Here is an 18,186-nt window from a genome sequence, read left to right on the forward strand (position 1 = left end):
GTGGGTGCGTTTGCGCCATTGCCTGATCTGCAGAATTCCTTTTTAGTGAATCTGGCGCTAAACCAGCGTGCGCAAATAACCGTCAAATTAATCCACATTTAAGCCTGGTTTGTTTAACATGAAGCATGCCCACTGATAGATATGGTCACGCTGCGCACATGGATCTGCAAAATAATTGGAACTGTGATTTGATTGTGTGCCTTTGTTTTTCTCTCCAGGGCTATAGTCTGGCTCCAGAACCGAAGAGAAGCCACAATGGAGCGTTCCCGGCCTTCCACCACAGTGCGTCGTGATGATCCTGGGGAGTTCCGAGTAGGCAGACTCAAGCACGAGCGTGTCAAGGTGCCTCGGGGAGAGAGCATGATGGAGTGGGCTGAGAGTGTGATGCAGATACATGCTGACAGAAAGTCTGTACTGGAGGTAAAGACCAAGACATGAAACTCATAAGCAGTCTTTGATAAAACGTTTATAAAGGCAAATATTTTATGGACGTACAGTGGGGTTCAAAAGTCCACATTGAAAATCTTTTGTTCAAAATCCGATATAAACTTAAATAAATTAACAGAAATATGTTTGGTTTTTTTTTGTTTTTTTTAAGATTTCCAGGCCACTAATCGAATAAGCCAGGGTTCCCACGGATCCTTAAAATGTCTTAATGTTTTAAATTCAGTTTTCCAAAATTTGAAATCATAAGTCTTAAATATCTTAATACATCAAAAGTCTTAATTTTTTATTAAAAGTGGTCTTAAATTTTGGGGTGGAAAAACAGGAATCATAATATGACCTAATGTGATTATCAAACTTATAAAGAATACAATTTTATTAAATGCATGCACTGTGTCCTTCAGAGTGAAACATGGCACTGTTGTATTTTCTTCAAGCACGTGGGGGCTTGTGAGTGTTTTCGACTGTTGCAGAGCAGTTCACAATCATTAAGCCATATCGGAAATATGACAAGTTATCACTAAAGATCAACTGTGGATGATATAGTGTTGATGAAATATGACTGTTTACTTGAAAAAAATATATATTTTATTTTGTAGGTTATTGTAGGGGTGCACACTTTATAACCCTTATCTTTTTGAATGAGCCAGTTGGAAGCAGTGAAGTGCAAACATTTCTAAATAAGAGTCCCCGGTGTATTTCAAAGTTAAAGCAGCACTATATAATATTGTTTGGTTAAACATTAACAAATTGCCATTATTGTTTGAGAATATAAACAATCAGTGTTCAAAACAAATGTCCTTACCCCGATTCACTACGGTAAGCCTATAAAAATGATTTGTATTTTGAGCTGTCATGTTCGATTTGACACTAAATCGCTGGCTTATGACGTTCATCCTTGCATCATTACATCATGTCTGCATAAACAGGAAAGCAGTTTCCCCTGTCATGTTCCGGGTGGAGAAACTAACTACGCTGTTCAATTCAGAATCGCACACAATTCATGACAGAATCGTTGCGGTCTAGATGGACAATTATCTGTTATCCATTTGGCGAAGTTATTTTCCTGCTATAATGCTTGGATATGTTTTCTGGTAGGATTTTTCAAGCTTATATTTCTTGTCATGCTTTTATGAATCGAACATTACTCGTGTGTTAACCGATCACGATGTATCCATGTTGTCCGGTGAAGTTACTGTGACATGCTTAATATGATTGACTTGTAATTGTTATATTGCATATTTAAACATATTATTTTTACGTTTAATAAAGTATATTTTATCCCCATCATTATTGAATCCTCGTTTTGTTTTTATGCTATATGCTATTGTAGCAACTGAACAATATAGTATAAAAAGTCTTCTATTGAACTCGTATTAACCATATCACTAGTTGAACCTCTTAAATTGAAAATAGTACAATCCAAATATTAATAGTAGATAAAACACTTCAATAATCATATTAAGATTTACTGATGGTGGCTGAGGACAGTCCCCTGTTCTCTATTTAAAAGTGCTTTGAGTGTAGTGTCAAAATTATTTAAATGTAAAATTAATTCAAATATATAAATAAGAGTGTTGTTTATCTTCATCAAAGCAAGTAATATTTCTGTATCAAATAATCAAATAACATATCAACATGAAAATAGCACGTTATGATTCCGGCTCTAGTCATGATCACACACCGTAGATGTCCAGGTGAGATTTGGAGATTCATCTGCCAGATGAGCAGTGCCGAAACACGACTGATGCAATGTATTCTGCAAATTGCTTGCAATTTTAAGTTTCAAACACAGAAGTCGCTAGAGAGCACAAAGTTGCGCAGTGCAGCTTTAAAGTGCCTTTACCGTTAAAAGTTCCACGCTATGAATTAACCCCCACCGCCCTCTAATGTGCAACTGGAATTTTATAACATTTGAAATCTTGTAGCATCTGTCCGGCCCTACCATCACAGGAAGGAAAGACTAAGAACATTTAATATAGGCTACCAATTTTTAAAAAACTATTGGCTGACTAACTGGCTTTCTTTCAACTCATCGTCGAATTAGCACAATCCAATATCGGTCTACCACTAATTTGTATTTATTTATATAATGGTACGTAAACCAATTTTAATGTGATATATATACAGTGAGGAAAATAAGTATTTGAACACCCTGCTATTTTGCAAGTTCTCCCACTTAGAAATCATGGAGGGGTCTGAAATTGTCATCGTAGGTGCATGTCCACTGTGAGAGACATAATCTAAAAAAAAAATCCAGAAATCACAATGTATGATTTTTTAACTATTTATTTGTATGATACAGCTGCAAATAAGTATTTGAACACCTGAGAAAATCAATGTTAATATTTGGTACAGTAGCCTTTGTTTGCAATTACAGAGGTCAAACGTTTCCTGTAGTTTTTCACCAGGTTTGCACACACTGCAGGAGGGATTTTGGCCCACTCCTCCACACAGATCTTCTCTAGATCAGTCAGGTTTCTGGGCTGTCAGCTGAGAAACACGGAGTTTGAGCTCCCTCCAAAGATTCTCTATTGGGTTTATGTCTGGAGACTGGCTAGGCCACGCCAGAACCTTGGTATGCTTCTTACAGAGCCACTCCTTGGTTATCCTGGCTGTGTGCTTGGTCATTGTCATGTTGGAAGACCCAGCCTCGACCCATCTTCAATGCTCTAACTGAGGGAAGGAGGTTGTTCCCCAAAATCTCGCAATACATGGCCCCGGTCACCCTCTCCTTAATACAGTGCAGTCAGCCCTGTCCCATGTGCAGAAAAACACCCCCAAAGCATGATGCTACCACCCCCATGCTTCACAGTAGGGATGGTGTTCTTGGGATGGTACTCATCATTCTTCTTCCTCCAAACACGGTTAGTGGAATTATGACCAAAAAGTTCTATTTTGGTCTCATCTGACCACATGACTTTCTCCCATGACTCCTCTGGATCATCCAAATGGTCATTGGCAAACTTAAGACGGGCCTTGACATGTGCTGGTTTAAGCAGGGAAACTTCCGTGCCATGCATGATTTCAAACCATGACGTCTTAGTGTATTACCAACAGTAACCTTGGAAACGGTGGTCCCAGCTCTTTTCAGGTCATTGACCAGCTCCTCCCGTGTAGTTCTGGGCTGATTTCTCACCTTTCTTAGGATCATTGAGACCCCGATGTGAGATCTTGCATGGAGCCCCAGTCCGAGGGAGATTGACAGTCATGTTTAGCTTCTTCCATTTTCTAATGATTGCTCCAACAGTGGACCTTTTTTCACCAAGCTGCTTGGCAATTTCCCGTAGCCCTTTCCAGCCTTGTGGAGGTGTACAATTTTGTCTCTAGTGTTTTTGGACAGCTCTTTGGTCTTGGCCATGTTAGTAGTTGGATTCTTACTGATTGTATGGGGTGGACAGGTGTCTTTATGCAGCTAACGACCTCAAACAGGTGCATCTAATTTAGGATAATAAATGGAGTGGAGGTGGACATTTTAAAGGCAGACTAACAGGTCTTTGAGGGTCAGAATTCTAGCTGATAGACAGGTGTTCAAATACTTATTTGCAGCTGTATCATACAAATAAATAGTTAAAAAATCATACATTGTGGTTTCTGGATTTTTTTTTTTAGATTATGTCTCTCACAGTGGACATGAACCTACGATGACAATTTCAGACCCCTCCATGATTTCCAAGTGGGAGAACATGCAAAATAGCAGGGTGTTCAAATACTTATTTTCCTCACTGTATATATATACGTATGTTGAAAAAAATGTCTAGAGTATTTGTAACTTTTTTTTTAGCCTATGCTGTTTTTACTGATAAGCAATATTAAGGCCATATTGAATGTGTGCCCCTGCCTGTTTAAGAGTCTGTGATTTATTTTGAGATTGTTTTGGTATGGGGATACGGTATTCATTTTATTTGTTCAGGTCTTTAAATAGTCTTACATTTGATTTTAAAAACTCTGCAGCAACCCTGTAAGCAAATTTGTGACATTGATCATGGAAACTCCTTTGACATTTTCAATGACCATCTGACCTTTTGTACATAGTTTCTGATTATTTTCCTAAAAGTTAGGTGACGAAAGTAGAAGTGCTTTAAAATGTCCCCAGTTACATTGGTTGCTGCACCTTGTGTATAACAACACTTCCTTGAGTTTAAAATAATGTTTCTCACACTAGGTTTATAATGATTACTGAATTTGATGAGCCGCAGATGACTGATAATGATGATTGTCTTGAACAGGTGGAGTTCCAGGGCGAAGAGGGCACTGGTCTTGGTCCCACTCTGGAATTCTACGCGCTCGTGGCTGCAGAGTTCCAGAGGACCTCACTCGGTATCTGGCTCTGTGACGATGACTTCCCAGATGATGAATCACGTCAAGTAAGTGCTTTGCCACACAATTACGTGCTTGACCTTAAGGCAATGGCACAGATTTTATTAAAAAATATTTTTACTTGACTGGTTTTGTTTGCAGGTGGATCTGGGCGGTGGCTTAAAACCACCAGGCTATTATGTGCAGCGTTCCTGTGGCCTTTTCCCTGCACCCTTTCCTCAGGACAGTGATGAACTTGAGCGTATTACCAAGCTTTTCCTCTTCCTTGGCATCTTTCTGGCCAAATGCATCCAGGACAACCGGCTTGTAGACCTACCCATCTCACAACCTTTCTTCAAACTGCTCTGTATGGGTGACATCAAAAGCAACATGAGTAAGCTCCTTTACCAAACCCACATAGAGTCGGACTGTCACTTCTCTGAAATACAGTCAGAAGCCTCCACTGAGGAGGGTCAGGACACATACTCGGTGGGTAGTTTTGATGAAGACTCAAAGTCTGAGTTCATCCTTGACCCACCTAAGCCCAAGCCACCAGCTTGGTATCATGGTATTTTGACATGGGAGGACTTTGAACTGGTGAACCCCCACAGAGCACAGTTTCTAAAGGAGCTGAAGGCACTGTCTGTGAAGAGGAGGCAGATCTTGGGCAATAAAAGCCTGTCGGAGGATGAGAAGAACACACGGTTACAGGATCTTATGCTGAAGAACCCTATGGGCTCTGGACCACCACTTTGCGTAGAAGACTTAGGGTGAGATATTATCACTTTGTGTATCATTTAAAGAAATTCGAGAGAGATGGGTCAATTTAATGCGTGCTATTTGCTTACAGTCTGTCATATTTAATATTTTGCATTTTATTTGTGTTATTAGATTGAATTTTCAGTTCTGTCCATCGTCCAAAGTACATGGCTTTTCAACGGTGGACCTGAAACCCAATGGAGAGGATGAGGTAGGCCACTATTAGGCATTATTTCCCACACAATTGTGGAACTAGTACCTGAACTAAATAATTTCCTTGTGGAACTACACCCATTCTGATAAAGTGTATGATGCTGTTAAAACATTGACGCCTGAACATAATGTAAACAGCTGAACCAACCTTCAAAAAACAATACATATATTTTCTTTAAATGGATGACTGTGAAATGTTTTCTTTTCTTTTTTCCCATCCTGTTTTGTTGTGCAAAGCTTCACGTGTACAAAATGTGTTTGGATTTGTTAGGGATGGAAAACAACAGGAGAGCAAGAGCAGAGACTGCTTTAACGCTACTGCTTTAACGCTACCTTCATCAGTATTCAACGGCATTTTCAACGGCATTTACTCAGGCCAAAGTATACTTTGGTTGCTGATCGGAACATGCACACTATTTGTACATTTGGTCATCGGCAGTCTGCGAGGACAGTCCGTGTGCAGGCCAAATTTTCTCAAAACGCAGACAGTTGTCATCTGTGCGGCCATATATTTTGAAAGCCAACTTGATCGACCGGGCACAAATGTGATCCGTAAACGTACAACGGAAAACGTAGTATACCCAACCTTTAGGCAAGATGCAAACAAAAAAACGATTTTATTCTGTAATCTAGCACATTCCATTCAAAAATTATTTTGGGCTTGATATATTTAAATTTGTGACTGGATTATTTGTACCATTTTCTGGGGTTGCTGTATCGCCCTCTATACTACGTGTCATCTTGAACAACATGTCTACCTAGTGGTAGTATTTGTAACCTACTTAAATAGTCACTGAATTGTTACTGAATAAAATAACTGGACCCACTATAGTTAAACTGCTAATAAATCATTTCTCTCATCAGATCGTCACCATGGACAATGCAGAGGAGTATGTAGAGCTCATGTTTGACTTCTGCATGCACATAGGAATCCAGAAGCAAATGGAGGCCTTTAGAGGTAAAACTGGATCGGCAGACTCTAAATACTGTCATACTCATGTCTTTCCTTCTGCATTTGAGTCTGATTGTGCTACAATCAGCATATTCCAGAGAGTTTAAGTACATGTAACCAAGTCTATTTTATTAAACTGGTTCATGCTCTTCTAACATAAACTGATTTTATTATTTTTTTTTAAACAAATCTATTCAGTACATATAGAGATAAATGAATGCACTTAATGAGCACCATACAGATTATGCATAAATCAATGTAAAACCTTGCAATAGTTAACCCAAAATGGAATGGCATGAGGGTGAGTAAATTATGAAAGATTTTTCATTTTTAAACTATCCCTTTAATGGCAACCAGTAAGAGCATACACCAATTGAAAAGTATCTCTTGTTTTCAGAGGGCTTCAACAGGGTGTTTCCCATGGAGAAGCTCAGCTCTTTTAGTCACAAAGAAGTGCAAATGATCCTGTGTGGTAACCAAATGCCATCCTGGACTGCTGAAGACATCGTTAACTACACAGAACCTAAACTGGGCTACACCAGAGACAGGTAGTTTTAAAGACCCATTGTATAAATATTTGTATGGCTATGTAAAATAGCAAAGACTGAGTTTTCAATTTGGTCTTTGGTATTAGGCCCCCAAGGTAATGGTAGATCCCTTGTTCAGTAATGGGATATGGTTAGAGATGTAGTTTAGCTAACAGCGAAAATGCTCATACTGTTCTCAACATTTATACACTCAAACCTATGTTTTTATTTGATGCAATGTCCACACTTGTTAAATCTCCAGGAAATTCCCTCAAACTCACTTATCCATACTGATCATTTCCTTTTATTGCAGTGCTGGTTTCTTGCGCTTTGTGCGAGTACTGTGTGGAATGTCATCTGATGAGAGGAAAGCCTTTCTCCAATTCACCACAGGCTGCTCAACCCTGCCCCCTGGTGGATTAGCCAATCTATACCCTCGTCTAACAATAGTCCGTAAGGTATGCAATGCAAGCTGTTTTTTTTAAACATGTTTTACAAAACCATTGTTTTATGACTTGTAAAACAACTCTCATTGTCCATTTCTTTTTCTCCTCTAGGTTGATGCAACAGATGCCAGCTATCCTTCAGTTAACACGTGTGTGCACTATTTGAAGTTGCCAGAGTATTCATCGGAAGAGATCATGAGAGAACGCCTCCTCGCAGCCACTATGGAGAAGGGCTTCCACCTCAACTGAGCATGCTCTCCCTTCATCTTTGACCAATTCCCATACTGGTGAAGCCTGTTGTTTTGTTGCAGAAAATAAAGCTGTGCTCTGATTAAATCCCTCCCCCTCCATACCCAATGCACCCCACATGTACCTAAATAAACAGTTTAAAAAAAATTCTCATCACAGCTCCACTAGCTAATGAAACAGATTAGGGCCTTGTCCTCCTACATTGACTGCTCCAAAAGGCCTTTCCCAGGTCACTCTACTGCTTAAGGGCTTGAGCCGCTGGCAGCCAGGGTAGTCTCTCCTCATTCAACTGTGTTTACTGTCATACACCAGGTTCAGTGTAAATTTTGGCATAGATCATCTTTTTCAACCCATCTCAAGCATCCTCAGACCCTGGTCTCCCTGCACAGGGGGAGGCACAAGCACACCCTCTTCTTTAGAGCTAACTATAGTGTGTTTGGGCATTTCCTTAACAGGTTTTATGTTTTACTAGTGCCTGCATTGTTGAAATATTAGGATTTTTTCTTTTCATTTGTTTTACTTGATCTGTCAGCATACAATCATGCACATGCTTATTTTTTCTGTTTTTCTTTTTTTGCTTCCGTTACATTGTAAGTATGTTTTCAACTGTTCATTGCCCTGCTAAAGGATCAAAATCCCTGAGTGCATTTGTGTAATTTTACAATAAAGCTATAGATACAAAAACACTGGTTCGGTGTGCAAGGCACATTTAAAAACAAAGCAAAAAAGCAAGCTGTGCTCTCCCTTGTATTTTCTTTGTATATTATAAACATTTATTTAACTCAAGTTGCAGTTTGAAGTAAGCAGATATTTTCAAATGTGTATGCTCCAAAAATAATCATTAAAATGTTTGCAAAGTACAAACCCTGTTATGTCTACTCTTCTGTCTGGCATTTTATTTCTGTTATTCAAATTTACTTAAGTCCTGAAAATGTGGTTAAAAGATATTAAATATAATTTGTGGCCAGTTGCCTTTTTACACCATGGCATTTTCATGCATTAGAAAATTCTTTAGAGGAACTTTGTCTCCATTTATGCAATCAAATTTGTTTTTGGATGAATGGAAGAAGCCGCTTAAGATTAACAGGTACCATTTTAGTTTTATTAATGAAATATCATTGCATGTTGTTAGCTTTCAGTCATCTTGTCCAGGGCCAGTAATGGTGCCAGAATTCGGTTCTTGTTGGTCTCCACAATGTGTCCATTTAGGATCATTTCATCTAAAATAATGTGCACTTTATCCAAATTGAACATGATCTGATTTTGAATTAAGGAATGAAACACTAAAAGAACACAATGGTCACTAATGCTACAATTCGTTAAATAACTGATAAAATCTCATTGAGAGCAAAAAAAGTAGCCAAGTTTGGCCAATTATTCTTTCCACTATATCTGACTGATAAAGGATACATCCAGTTCACTCTGTCAAGAAAAGAGGGCAGCTCAGTTAATAATCAGGGAATTTAAAATGTTAATATCTGATTTTTATATATATATATATATACATATACACACACACACACACACACAGTTGAAATCTGAAATACATTAGCCAAATACATTTAAACTAAATTTTACACAATTCCTGAAATTTAATCATAGAAGACATTCCCTGTCGTAGGTCAGTTAGCGTCGCTATATTTTAAGAATGTGAAAAATCGGAATAATAGTAGAGAGAATTTTTTATTTTAACTTTAATTTCATCACATTCCCCAGTGGGTCAGAAGTTTATATACACTTTGTTAGTATTTGGTATTGTTGCCTTTAAATTGGATCAGACGTTTTGGGTAGACTTCCACCAGCTTCTCACAATAAGTTGATGGAATTTTGTCTCTTTCCTCCAGATAGAACTGGTATAACTGAGTCATGTTTGTAGGCCTCCTTGCTCGCACATTTTTTTTCAGTTCTGCCCACAAATTTTCTATCGGACTGAGTTTAGGTCTTTGTGATGGCCACTCCAATGCCATTTTGCCACAACATTGGTTGTATTCTTGGGGTCATTGTCCATTTGGAAGACCCATTTGCGACCAAGCTTTAACTTCCTGGCTGATGTCTTGAGATGTTGCTTCAATATATCCACATAATTTTCCTTCCTCGTGATGCCATCTATTTTGTGAAGTGCACCAGTCCCTCCTGCAGCAAAGAACTCTCACAACATGATGCTGCCACCCTCCTGCTTCATGGTTGGGATGCTGTTCTTCAGTTTGCAAGCCTCACCCTTTTTCCTCCAAACATAATGATGGTTATTATGACCAAACAGTTATGTTTTTGTTTCATAAGACCACTTTTTCAGCAAAAAGTAAAATCTTTGTCCCCATTTGCACTTACAAACTGTAGTCTGGCTTTTTTAAGGTGGTTTTGGAGCAGTGGCTTCTTCATTGATGAGCACCCTTTCAGGTTATGTTGATATAGGACTCGTTTTACTGTGGATATAGATACTTGTCTACCTGTTTCCTCTGGCATCTTCACAAGGTCCTTTGCTGTTGTTCTGGGATTGATTTTCACTTTTGCACCAAACTATGGTCATCTCTAAGAGACAGAATGCGTCGCCTTCCTGAGCGGTATGATGGCTGAATGGTCCTATGGTGTTTATATTTGCGTGCTATTGTTTGTACAGATGAATGTGGTACCTTCAGGCATTTGGAAATTGCTCCCAAGGATGAACCAGAATTGTGAAGGTCTTTGCTGATTTATTTAGATTTTCCCATGATGTCAAGCAAAGAGGCAGTAGGTTTGATGGTAGGCCTTCAAATACATCCACAGGTACACCTCCAATTGACCTATCAGAAGCTAATTGGCTATTTGCCTAATGGCTTGACATAATTGTCAAGCTGCTTAAAGGCACAGTTAACTTCTGACCTACTGGAATTGTGATATAGTCAATTAAAAGTGAAACAATCTGTCTGTAAACAATTTTTGGAAAAATTAATTGTGTCATGTACAGAGTAGATGCAATACAACATGCCAAAACTATAGTTTGCAGATATGAAAACTGTGGAGTGGTTGAAATATTTGTTTCAATGACTGCAACCTAAGTGTATGTAAACTTCTTTCTTCAACTGTATATATATACATATACATAATATATATATATATGTATATATATATATACATATATATATATATATATATATATGCATTAAGGAAAGTTAGTACTTACCACACGACTGAAATACTTGTCTAACACTTCGACAAAGTTGTGCACAAGCTCATAAATTGAGAGTTCATTCTGTGAAATAAGGAAGGGTGGAGAGAATTTGATAAATTGTAGCCTTTTAAACCAAATATTTTAATTTGCAGTCTTTAATAATCCCATAATTAATTCTGATGTCTGATTATGTCAGTAATTGTGAATTTATAGCACGAATAACTAACCTCATTATCAGTTATGCCAACAACAATAAACAGAGCTGCATATTGTCGATACACCAGTTTGTAGTCCTTATACTCTACAAACGAACACTGAGGAAGGAGATGCAAGAAAGATTTAGAGTTGTATATCACAGCAAGATTTTACAGATTCTGAAAGGACAAGTTTAAAATTTTTGAGATTTTAAGAAGAAATGTATAAAAATGTACTCATACAATGAAAAATATATTATATGCTTTTAATTGTACAATGTACTATGTTTGAAATTGCTATTGTTTAGCATTAAAGGGATCAATCGTATTTGCATGTCTGTTTTTTATCTTATTTTAGATTTAGATACAAAGCGATGTGGTTAACCATTAAACAGAAAATGAATGGGAAACAAAACTGACCTCTTCCTTCCTCCGAGAGAGACATCCCCTAACCACGTCAGCTTCAAGAGCTGCCCTCTTCTGAATGTTCACAGACTCATAATACTTAGACAGGCGAGTCTGCCCCTGTTTGTTGACCATCAGCAGGTACTTGATCATAGTAAATCAGAAGAGTGGCAACCACTGGAATGTGATTAGAATTATTATTATTATTAATTTTAACAATTTATTTTGAATTAATAAATATAAATGTTAAAGAAAACAAGCAACTATAGAAATGGAGAAAAGAAAAACAAACACTAAACTATACTGAAAATATATAGGTATTAAATTAAGGTAGGAACTGGAAAGGGAGAGGGTTCATCATTCGTAAACCTAGAGGGTAACAATAAGCAGTTTTATAGTTATTGAAATAAATATTTCACCCAAAAATGAAAATTCTCATAATTTACTCTAATGTCATCTCAGATGTGTATGACTTTCTCTCTTTGGAAGAATATCTGAGCTCTGCACGTCCATACAATACAAGTTAATGGTAGCCAGAACTTTGAAACTCCAAAACTCAGTCAAAGTCAGCATAAAAGTAATCAATATGACTACAGTGTTTAAATCCATATCTTCTGAAGTGATATGATAGGTGTGATTGAGAAACAAATCAATATTTATGTCCTTTTTTAGTATAAATCTCCACGGTCACGTCTACATTCATCAGATTCACCACTTCAGTGAATCTCCTACCTGCTTCCCACAGCGCTTTGGCTGGAGTACCTGTATCCTTATATATATATATATATATATACACACACACACACACACAATATTAATAAAAGAGCCGCTTGCGTGATATGCATCTTTTTAAAGATGTTGTTCTACAACTGTTCCCTATGCGAACGGCACATCCTGCTGCCTGATGAGCATGAAAGCTGTGTTCACTGCCTGGCTGCACCCATACACAATCAGCGCTCCTGGAGACAGACTGCCCTCACTTCGAGGACATGAATCTCCAGACAATACGTTGTAAGATCAACCTCGTTCTGAGGGAAGATCCAGCGTCTTGTGCCCTCCCACCCACCTCCTCTGTGTTAAGTCTGAATGGACCACATGAGGAGGCACAACGGGGCAGTGAGGTTGAGCTGGAAGAATTAGACGATCTCGTGCCAGCGCAAGCTCTGGCCCTCTATTGGAGTGCACAGCCTCATTAAGTTTGGTGGCTCTGACAATGGGATGATGCTGTCACTCACAGCTTCAGCCAAGTGGTCCACGGAGGATGTTGCCACCCCTTCCCCCAGTGAGGGTGAAGAACATGAATACGCCACGGACAAGGAGCTTCTTTGCATCCTCACGAGAGCAGTTGAAGAGCTCAGTCTTGAGTGATCCCCTCCAGAAGAGCCATAAAAGTCTTGCCTGGATGAATGGCTTTTGAAACGGCCACTGTCCGGAGGAGTGCACTATTTCATGCCCCTTACTCTTCACACATTCAGTCAGAGGTGCTGCCGTCCTTAATAAAAAGAATACTAGTTTCTTCCGGTGGAAGAGGCAGTCGCAGCTCACCTTTGCCATAATACTGGCATGGAATGGAAATCCCCCCCCCACCCCTCAAAGCCGTGTCAAATGACATCTGCACTGGCTGGAAGAGGTAACAGCAGTGGACCAAGCCGGTTTAGCACTCCACATCATTTAATTACTCCAGGTTTTTCAAGCTAAGCTCCTTAGACAAACAGATGAGCAAAGCCCCGATCCAGAGCTGTTTAAAGAGCTCTGCACTGAGAGTCACGAAAGCTACCGCTCAGTCCATCAGCAATGAGCAGCCTGGTGATTCTGGACTGGCATTTTTGGCTAATTCTCACGGAGATGTGTGACGCAGAGTAAGACGGTCTCTTTGGCAATGCCCTGAAAGGCTTTTTAGAATGCTTCATCGCGGCACAAAAGCAGTCTCAAGCGATGAATCACTTTCTGCCAAAGAAAAGTAGCACTTCCCCTTTCCCGGTACGATCCTGATCTAATTCCATTCAGTGCTCGGCAAATAATCAATTTCTCACTTCCCAGTGCAGCCAAAAACTCCTACTGAGCCGTCTGTGAAGCCATGCAAACCATGGCCCAAGAGTAAGCACCTGCCGACTCAGCACAAAAAAAAACGCCAACCGGGCAGCTGAAACATTCCTGACATGCCCAGCCCCATGAAGAGGAGCCCAGAGCAAGAGCCAAAGATGGTTCAATTCAAGGCAAAGAGTGTTTCTCCCCACTTCCCCAATACTGTTCATTGGGAAGGGGACATTGTTCAAAATGTTGCTTATGTGTGTATTACTCAAACAAAGATTGTTCTCACAAAAGAGAAAAAAAAAAAGAGTTGACACTTAACAAAAAATGTACTGTACCAGACTGCGACTCACACAGTGGGGTTCGGTCCATTCTAGATCTGTGACGCTTGAATTGCATGCTCATGAAGCCCCCTCGTTCTGCTAAGGTGCCTACTTGGGACTTGAATCTGGTGCTAAAGAAACTCACAAACTCCCTGTTCTAGCCATTTTAATCTGTTGAGCTACGGGTTCTTTTCTTAAAGACCACACTCCTATTGGCTTTGGCCTCATTTAAACGGGTGGGTGACATGCAGGCGCTGTCGACTGACAGCTCATGCCTGGAGTTTGGTCCAGATCTGTCAAAAGCTACCATTAAACCAAGAAAAGGTGCATAAGGTTTTATCAATGCTTGATTGATTGATTGATTTATTGATAGATATTCTTACCTGTATTAAGGACCCTTTTTTTTTATGATATAATGTTTTGCATTGTGGCATTATTTTCCCGACATTTAACATGGCCGGGGCTAAGGGTGGGCTGAGGGGGCATTAACCCCCAATAGATTTGTGCCCTTCCAGAAACTTCTGACACCCCCCTCCCAGTCCGATAAAGAGACAAACACTTGCCCACCCTAAAGATCAAAATTCTCATTGCCGTAACGCACTCTTTTTGATTAAATAACAGTAAAAAAAAAAAAAAGAAAAAAAAAGATGCTGAACAATGTTTTTTATTAAGTTATTATTATTTTATTTAAATAAGCTCAAATGAAAAGTAGTAGCCCACTGGAGTACTGTATAAATACAACAAATTAAATCATATTGTGGTAACACGAATATCATAATGACCGTGGGATTGTTTTTTATGGCATTGCGATATTGAGAATTGGGCATCAAATGTGCGTAACGGTCACGAAGAAGAAACAACAACAAAAATTATTAAATGAACATAAAAAGTCATTTTCTACAAATTATTCCATATTGTTTAGAGTAAAATATCCATCCATCCATCCATCCATCGTCAACCGCTTATCCTGTGTACAGGGTCACGGGGGGCTGGAGCCTATCCCAGCTAACATTGGGCGAAAGGCGGGGGACACCCTGGACAGGTCAGAGTAAAATATAACCTGGATATTTTCTAGACGTTTCGTGAACGTTTTCAACGACACATTATTATATTTTCAAGTTTAGAAATGATTATTGCCACACACACACACACACGCATACCCTGTGTCCGCCGATCTGTATTCGGATGATTGAGACAGAGGCAGGGATGGGTGAACGCGTCCCATCATGCAGCGCGCGGCAGTCCTCAGTCACTCGCTCACCGCTGCAGTCAGGAGACTCATATCCAGGGATCGGACTATAATGGCGGCCGGCAAATCCGTGCGCTGACACAATATCCAAGACAGCGTACCAGCCCGCTCAAGTGCCAGCCGATTTCGTGGGGCGGGGGGCAGGGCGACATCGGATCGCGACACGAACGGCGAATAAGGGCGGGCTGTGGGGAAACAATCGGTGACTTCTAGCAGGACTTTCCTATTTTTAAATATGGATGAACAGCCCGGCGGAGGAGTAGGAATGGCCGCCCAGCGACAGCAGCCCGCACCGCAGCAGGGTAACAACAGCATTAATCCCCAAATCGCCAGCGCTGGTGGAGCCCCGATGGTCCAGCAACAGCAGGACGAGATGCCCAGGCCCCAACAATACACCATCCCGGGGATTTTACACTACATTCAGCACGAGTGGGCCCGTTTTGAGATGGAGAGGGCGCATTGGGAAGTGGAGAGGGCCGAGCTCCAGGTACAAACCCGCAGATCTGCTGTCACACCGGGGTTTAACTAGTCTGAAACGCGATGTGGGGGAACTTATTTGCCACCCGATCAGCAACTGTCATTAAAGAGTGCTTTCGAAATGTATTCTGGAGTTATTGAGCAATAAACTAAAGACGTTCCGAGCTTCCTGTCCGCCATATCTATACTGCTAGCGACGCGATAACTAGAGCGCTTCCATTAAATTAAACGACGCTGTCTACACTCCAGCGAGCGATTTAGAACAACTAGAGCGTTCCTGTTACAATCAAAGAAGCTGTCCCGCTCTAATGTGACGCGTCGCGTCGATCGCTCACATTGTAGATGGGTTGTTTTCGCTTTCTGTATTGGGCTAAGCTAAGCTAACATGACATCGCTTTACTAATGGTATTCAGTGACACCGGGAACGATCGATTCAGATTATCTTACCCATGAACACAGGAGCAGATTTTTTCGTTGATGCGCTGTTGTGGCAGGTTTATCGGGCCGTGAGAAATCATCTGTCAATGAAAACCAGCAGACTTTGTCAACTATTCTCTTGTTCTGCCATTTTGCTTTGGTCAATATGGCGTCCGGACGGGTCCCTTCTTTAATCAGTCCATCCTACTAGCACAATCACTTTCACACATTATCTGTAATGAACAGTATTTTTGGACTGTATGTGGCAAAGTGCAAAATTCACTAAAGTGATGGTCTAAATACATAAGCAGCAAATTACCCTGTGCTCTCATTAGCTTTGAGGGCTATCCGAAGACAGTTTTAGCTGTTTTAGCCGATACTGTTGTTAGTTGTTTGCTCTGTATTTTGCTCCATTGGGTTTCCATCATGTTTTTAATGAATCATTCGTCCTCTGTTGCCAAATCAAGTGATCAATGTTGTGCAGGTAGACCCTGGCTTACGAGAATTTGATGTGGTCTTTCACTGTTTTCCTTCAACTCAATCTAGCTACAGGGACAGTGTCTGGATGACAATCTCTTATTACAAAACCCTTTTCATCCTGGCAGAGGTGAAGCAAATGAAAGCAAACATTTTAATAAAGCGTCAAAAGAAAGGAAGGCATTTGTGGCATAATGTTGGCTACCCTAAATGACCTGTCCCTACTTTTCTTTTAAAAACAAAAAAACTAAACAAAAATTGAGGTAAGAGTGAGGCATTTACAATGAAAGTGAATGGGGCCAAGTGAGTTAAGATAATGTTTCAAAATTAGCCTATAGCCACAAGACATAAACAACATAGTGTGTTAAAGGAATGGTTCACTCAAAAATGAAAATTCTCATCTTATTCTCACCATCATGCCATCACAGATGTGTGATTTACTTCTGCAGAACACAAACAAAGATTTTAGAAGAATATCTCAGCTCTGTAGGTACATCCAAATCAAATTCTGCTGAAGGAAGAAAGTCGTAAATATCTGGGATGGAATGAGGGCGAGTAAATGATGAGAGAATTACAATTTTTTAGTTATTTCTTTTAACATGATTTGAGTGTGATTAAATCACTTTTCGACTTGACTTGCTTTTTCGGTGTAAATTTATATAAAATGTTTCTAACTTTGTTGCTTTGACGACGTAACACTCTAAACCCTTACACCCTAAAACGTCTGTAAATAAGACTATGTAAATAACTTTACAGCACAAATAAGAAACAACTTTAAATAGAAGGATTAATGATTTTAAAGTGAAAAAGTGATTTTATAAAATTATAAGCTTACATTTCTGCATTTTTAAACCCTCAGAAATCATCCCCATTCACTTCCATTGTTAGTGCCTCACTGTAACCTCCATTTTTCTTATAAAAATGTCATATATATATATATTTATTTTATTTATTTATTTATTTTTTTTTGGTGGTAATCAATATTATGCCACAAATTCTGTCGATTGAGCTTAACTTATATTGAACTCGAATTATTCCTTTAATCTTGTTGTGATAGGTCTATAGTAGGCTACTATAACACTGACTCGCTTGGCCTAATTGTAGCCTTTGACAGGTTACAGTATTTAACAAAAATAAATAAATAAACAGGCTGATTTCAAAGCAGCAGTGGTCTATTTTGGGTGTAAATGACAAAAATCATGTGTCTGGTTATGCATATTCAAGTTGGATTTAATAGCCATACCTTTTCCAGCTGCAAATAATGTAGGTTCTTTTTTAAGTCCGTTATCGTGACATTTCAATCTCCTTTCAACTTTTATTAAAGAGTGGAGCTGTCTTATTACATATATCAGTCTAGCAGAGATGAGGGTAGTTATTTAGCTTTTGTGAATGAGGAAAGGAGCTGGAAGGACTGTGTCAGAAGGTTGCGTTATGTAAACACAGTCAGTCTTCTCTTAGGAGGCTGCAAGACTTTCACCACCCCTGTACAGACTTGTTCAGTGATGTACTTTTGAGATGACTCCCACATCTAACCTAATGGGCACTGTTCATTATTCAGGAGGAGTTAGTCTGTACA

General features: G+C 39.5%; 3 protein-coding genes across 11 annotated transcripts in view; 2 read left to right on the forward strand and 1 right to left on the reverse strand.

Moving 5' to 3' along the window:
• The window catches only part of LOC127662166 (E3 ubiquitin-protein ligase HECTD1-like), a 40,211-nt gene extending 31,458 nt beyond the window's left edge, over positions 1-8,753 (forward strand). For all 7 annotated transcript variants that reach the window (XM_052153222.1, XM_052153227.1, XM_052153223.1 and 4 more), the window contains 8 exons: positions 219-420; positions 4,674-4,811; positions 4,906-5,513; positions 5,635-5,713; positions 6,580-6,673; positions 7,065-7,215; positions 7,508-7,652; positions 7,752-8,753. In XM_052153222.1, the coding sequence (XP_052009182.1) occupies positions 219-420; positions 4,674-4,811; positions 4,906-5,513; positions 5,635-5,713; positions 6,580-6,673; positions 7,065-7,215; positions 7,508-7,652; positions 7,752-7,889 (1,555 nt within the window). In that variant the 3' untranslated portion in view covers positions 7,890-8,753. The remainder of the gene's footprint in view (positions 1-218; positions 421-4,673; positions 4,812-4,905; positions 5,514-5,634; positions 5,714-6,579; positions 6,674-7,064; positions 7,216-7,507; positions 7,653-7,751) is intronic.
• A 102-nt stretch (positions 8,754-8,855) lies between these two features.
• Positions 8,856-16,311, reverse strand: LOC127662169 (AP-4 complex subunit sigma-1-like). 2 transcript variants are annotated; one of them, XM_052153235.1, is made up of 6 exons: positions 16,164-16,311; positions 11,652-11,813; positions 11,265-11,351; positions 11,050-11,118; positions 9,300-9,311; positions 8,856-9,146 (listed from the first exon to the last, which is right to left on the reverse strand). In XM_052153235.1, the coding sequence occupies exons 2-6, from the start codon at positions 11,787-11,789 to the stop codon at positions 9,018-9,020; spliced, it is 435 nt and encodes a 144-aa protein (XP_052009195.1). In that variant the 5' UTR covers positions 11,790-11,813; positions 16,164-16,311; the 3' UTR covers positions 8,856-9,017. The 2 variants fall into 2 exon arrangements, with proteins under 2 accessions (XP_052009195.1, XP_052009196.1); XM_052153236.1 differs by lacking the exon at positions 16,164-16,311 and adding an exon at positions 15,151-15,287.
• Positions 15,470-18,186, forward strand: part of LOC127662167 (striatin-3-like) — a 41,263-nt gene continuing 38,546 nt past the window's right edge. For both annotated transcript variants that reach the window (XM_052153230.1, XM_052153231.1), the window contains exon 1: positions 15,470-15,726. In XM_052153230.1, coding sequence (XP_052009190.1) covers positions 15,475-15,726 — 252 coding nt within the window. In that variant the 5' untranslated portion in view covers positions 15,470-15,474. The remainder of the gene's footprint in view (positions 15,727-18,186) is intronic.

This window comes from Xyrauchen texanus, chromosome 22 (assembly GCF_025860055.1).
Source record: "Xyrauchen texanus isolate HMW12.3.18 chromosome 22, RBS_HiC_50CHRs, whole genome shotgun sequence".
In the NCBI taxonomy this organism is placed as follows: Eukaryota; Metazoa; Chordata; class Actinopteri; order Cypriniformes; family Catostomidae; genus Xyrauchen; species Xyrauchen texanus.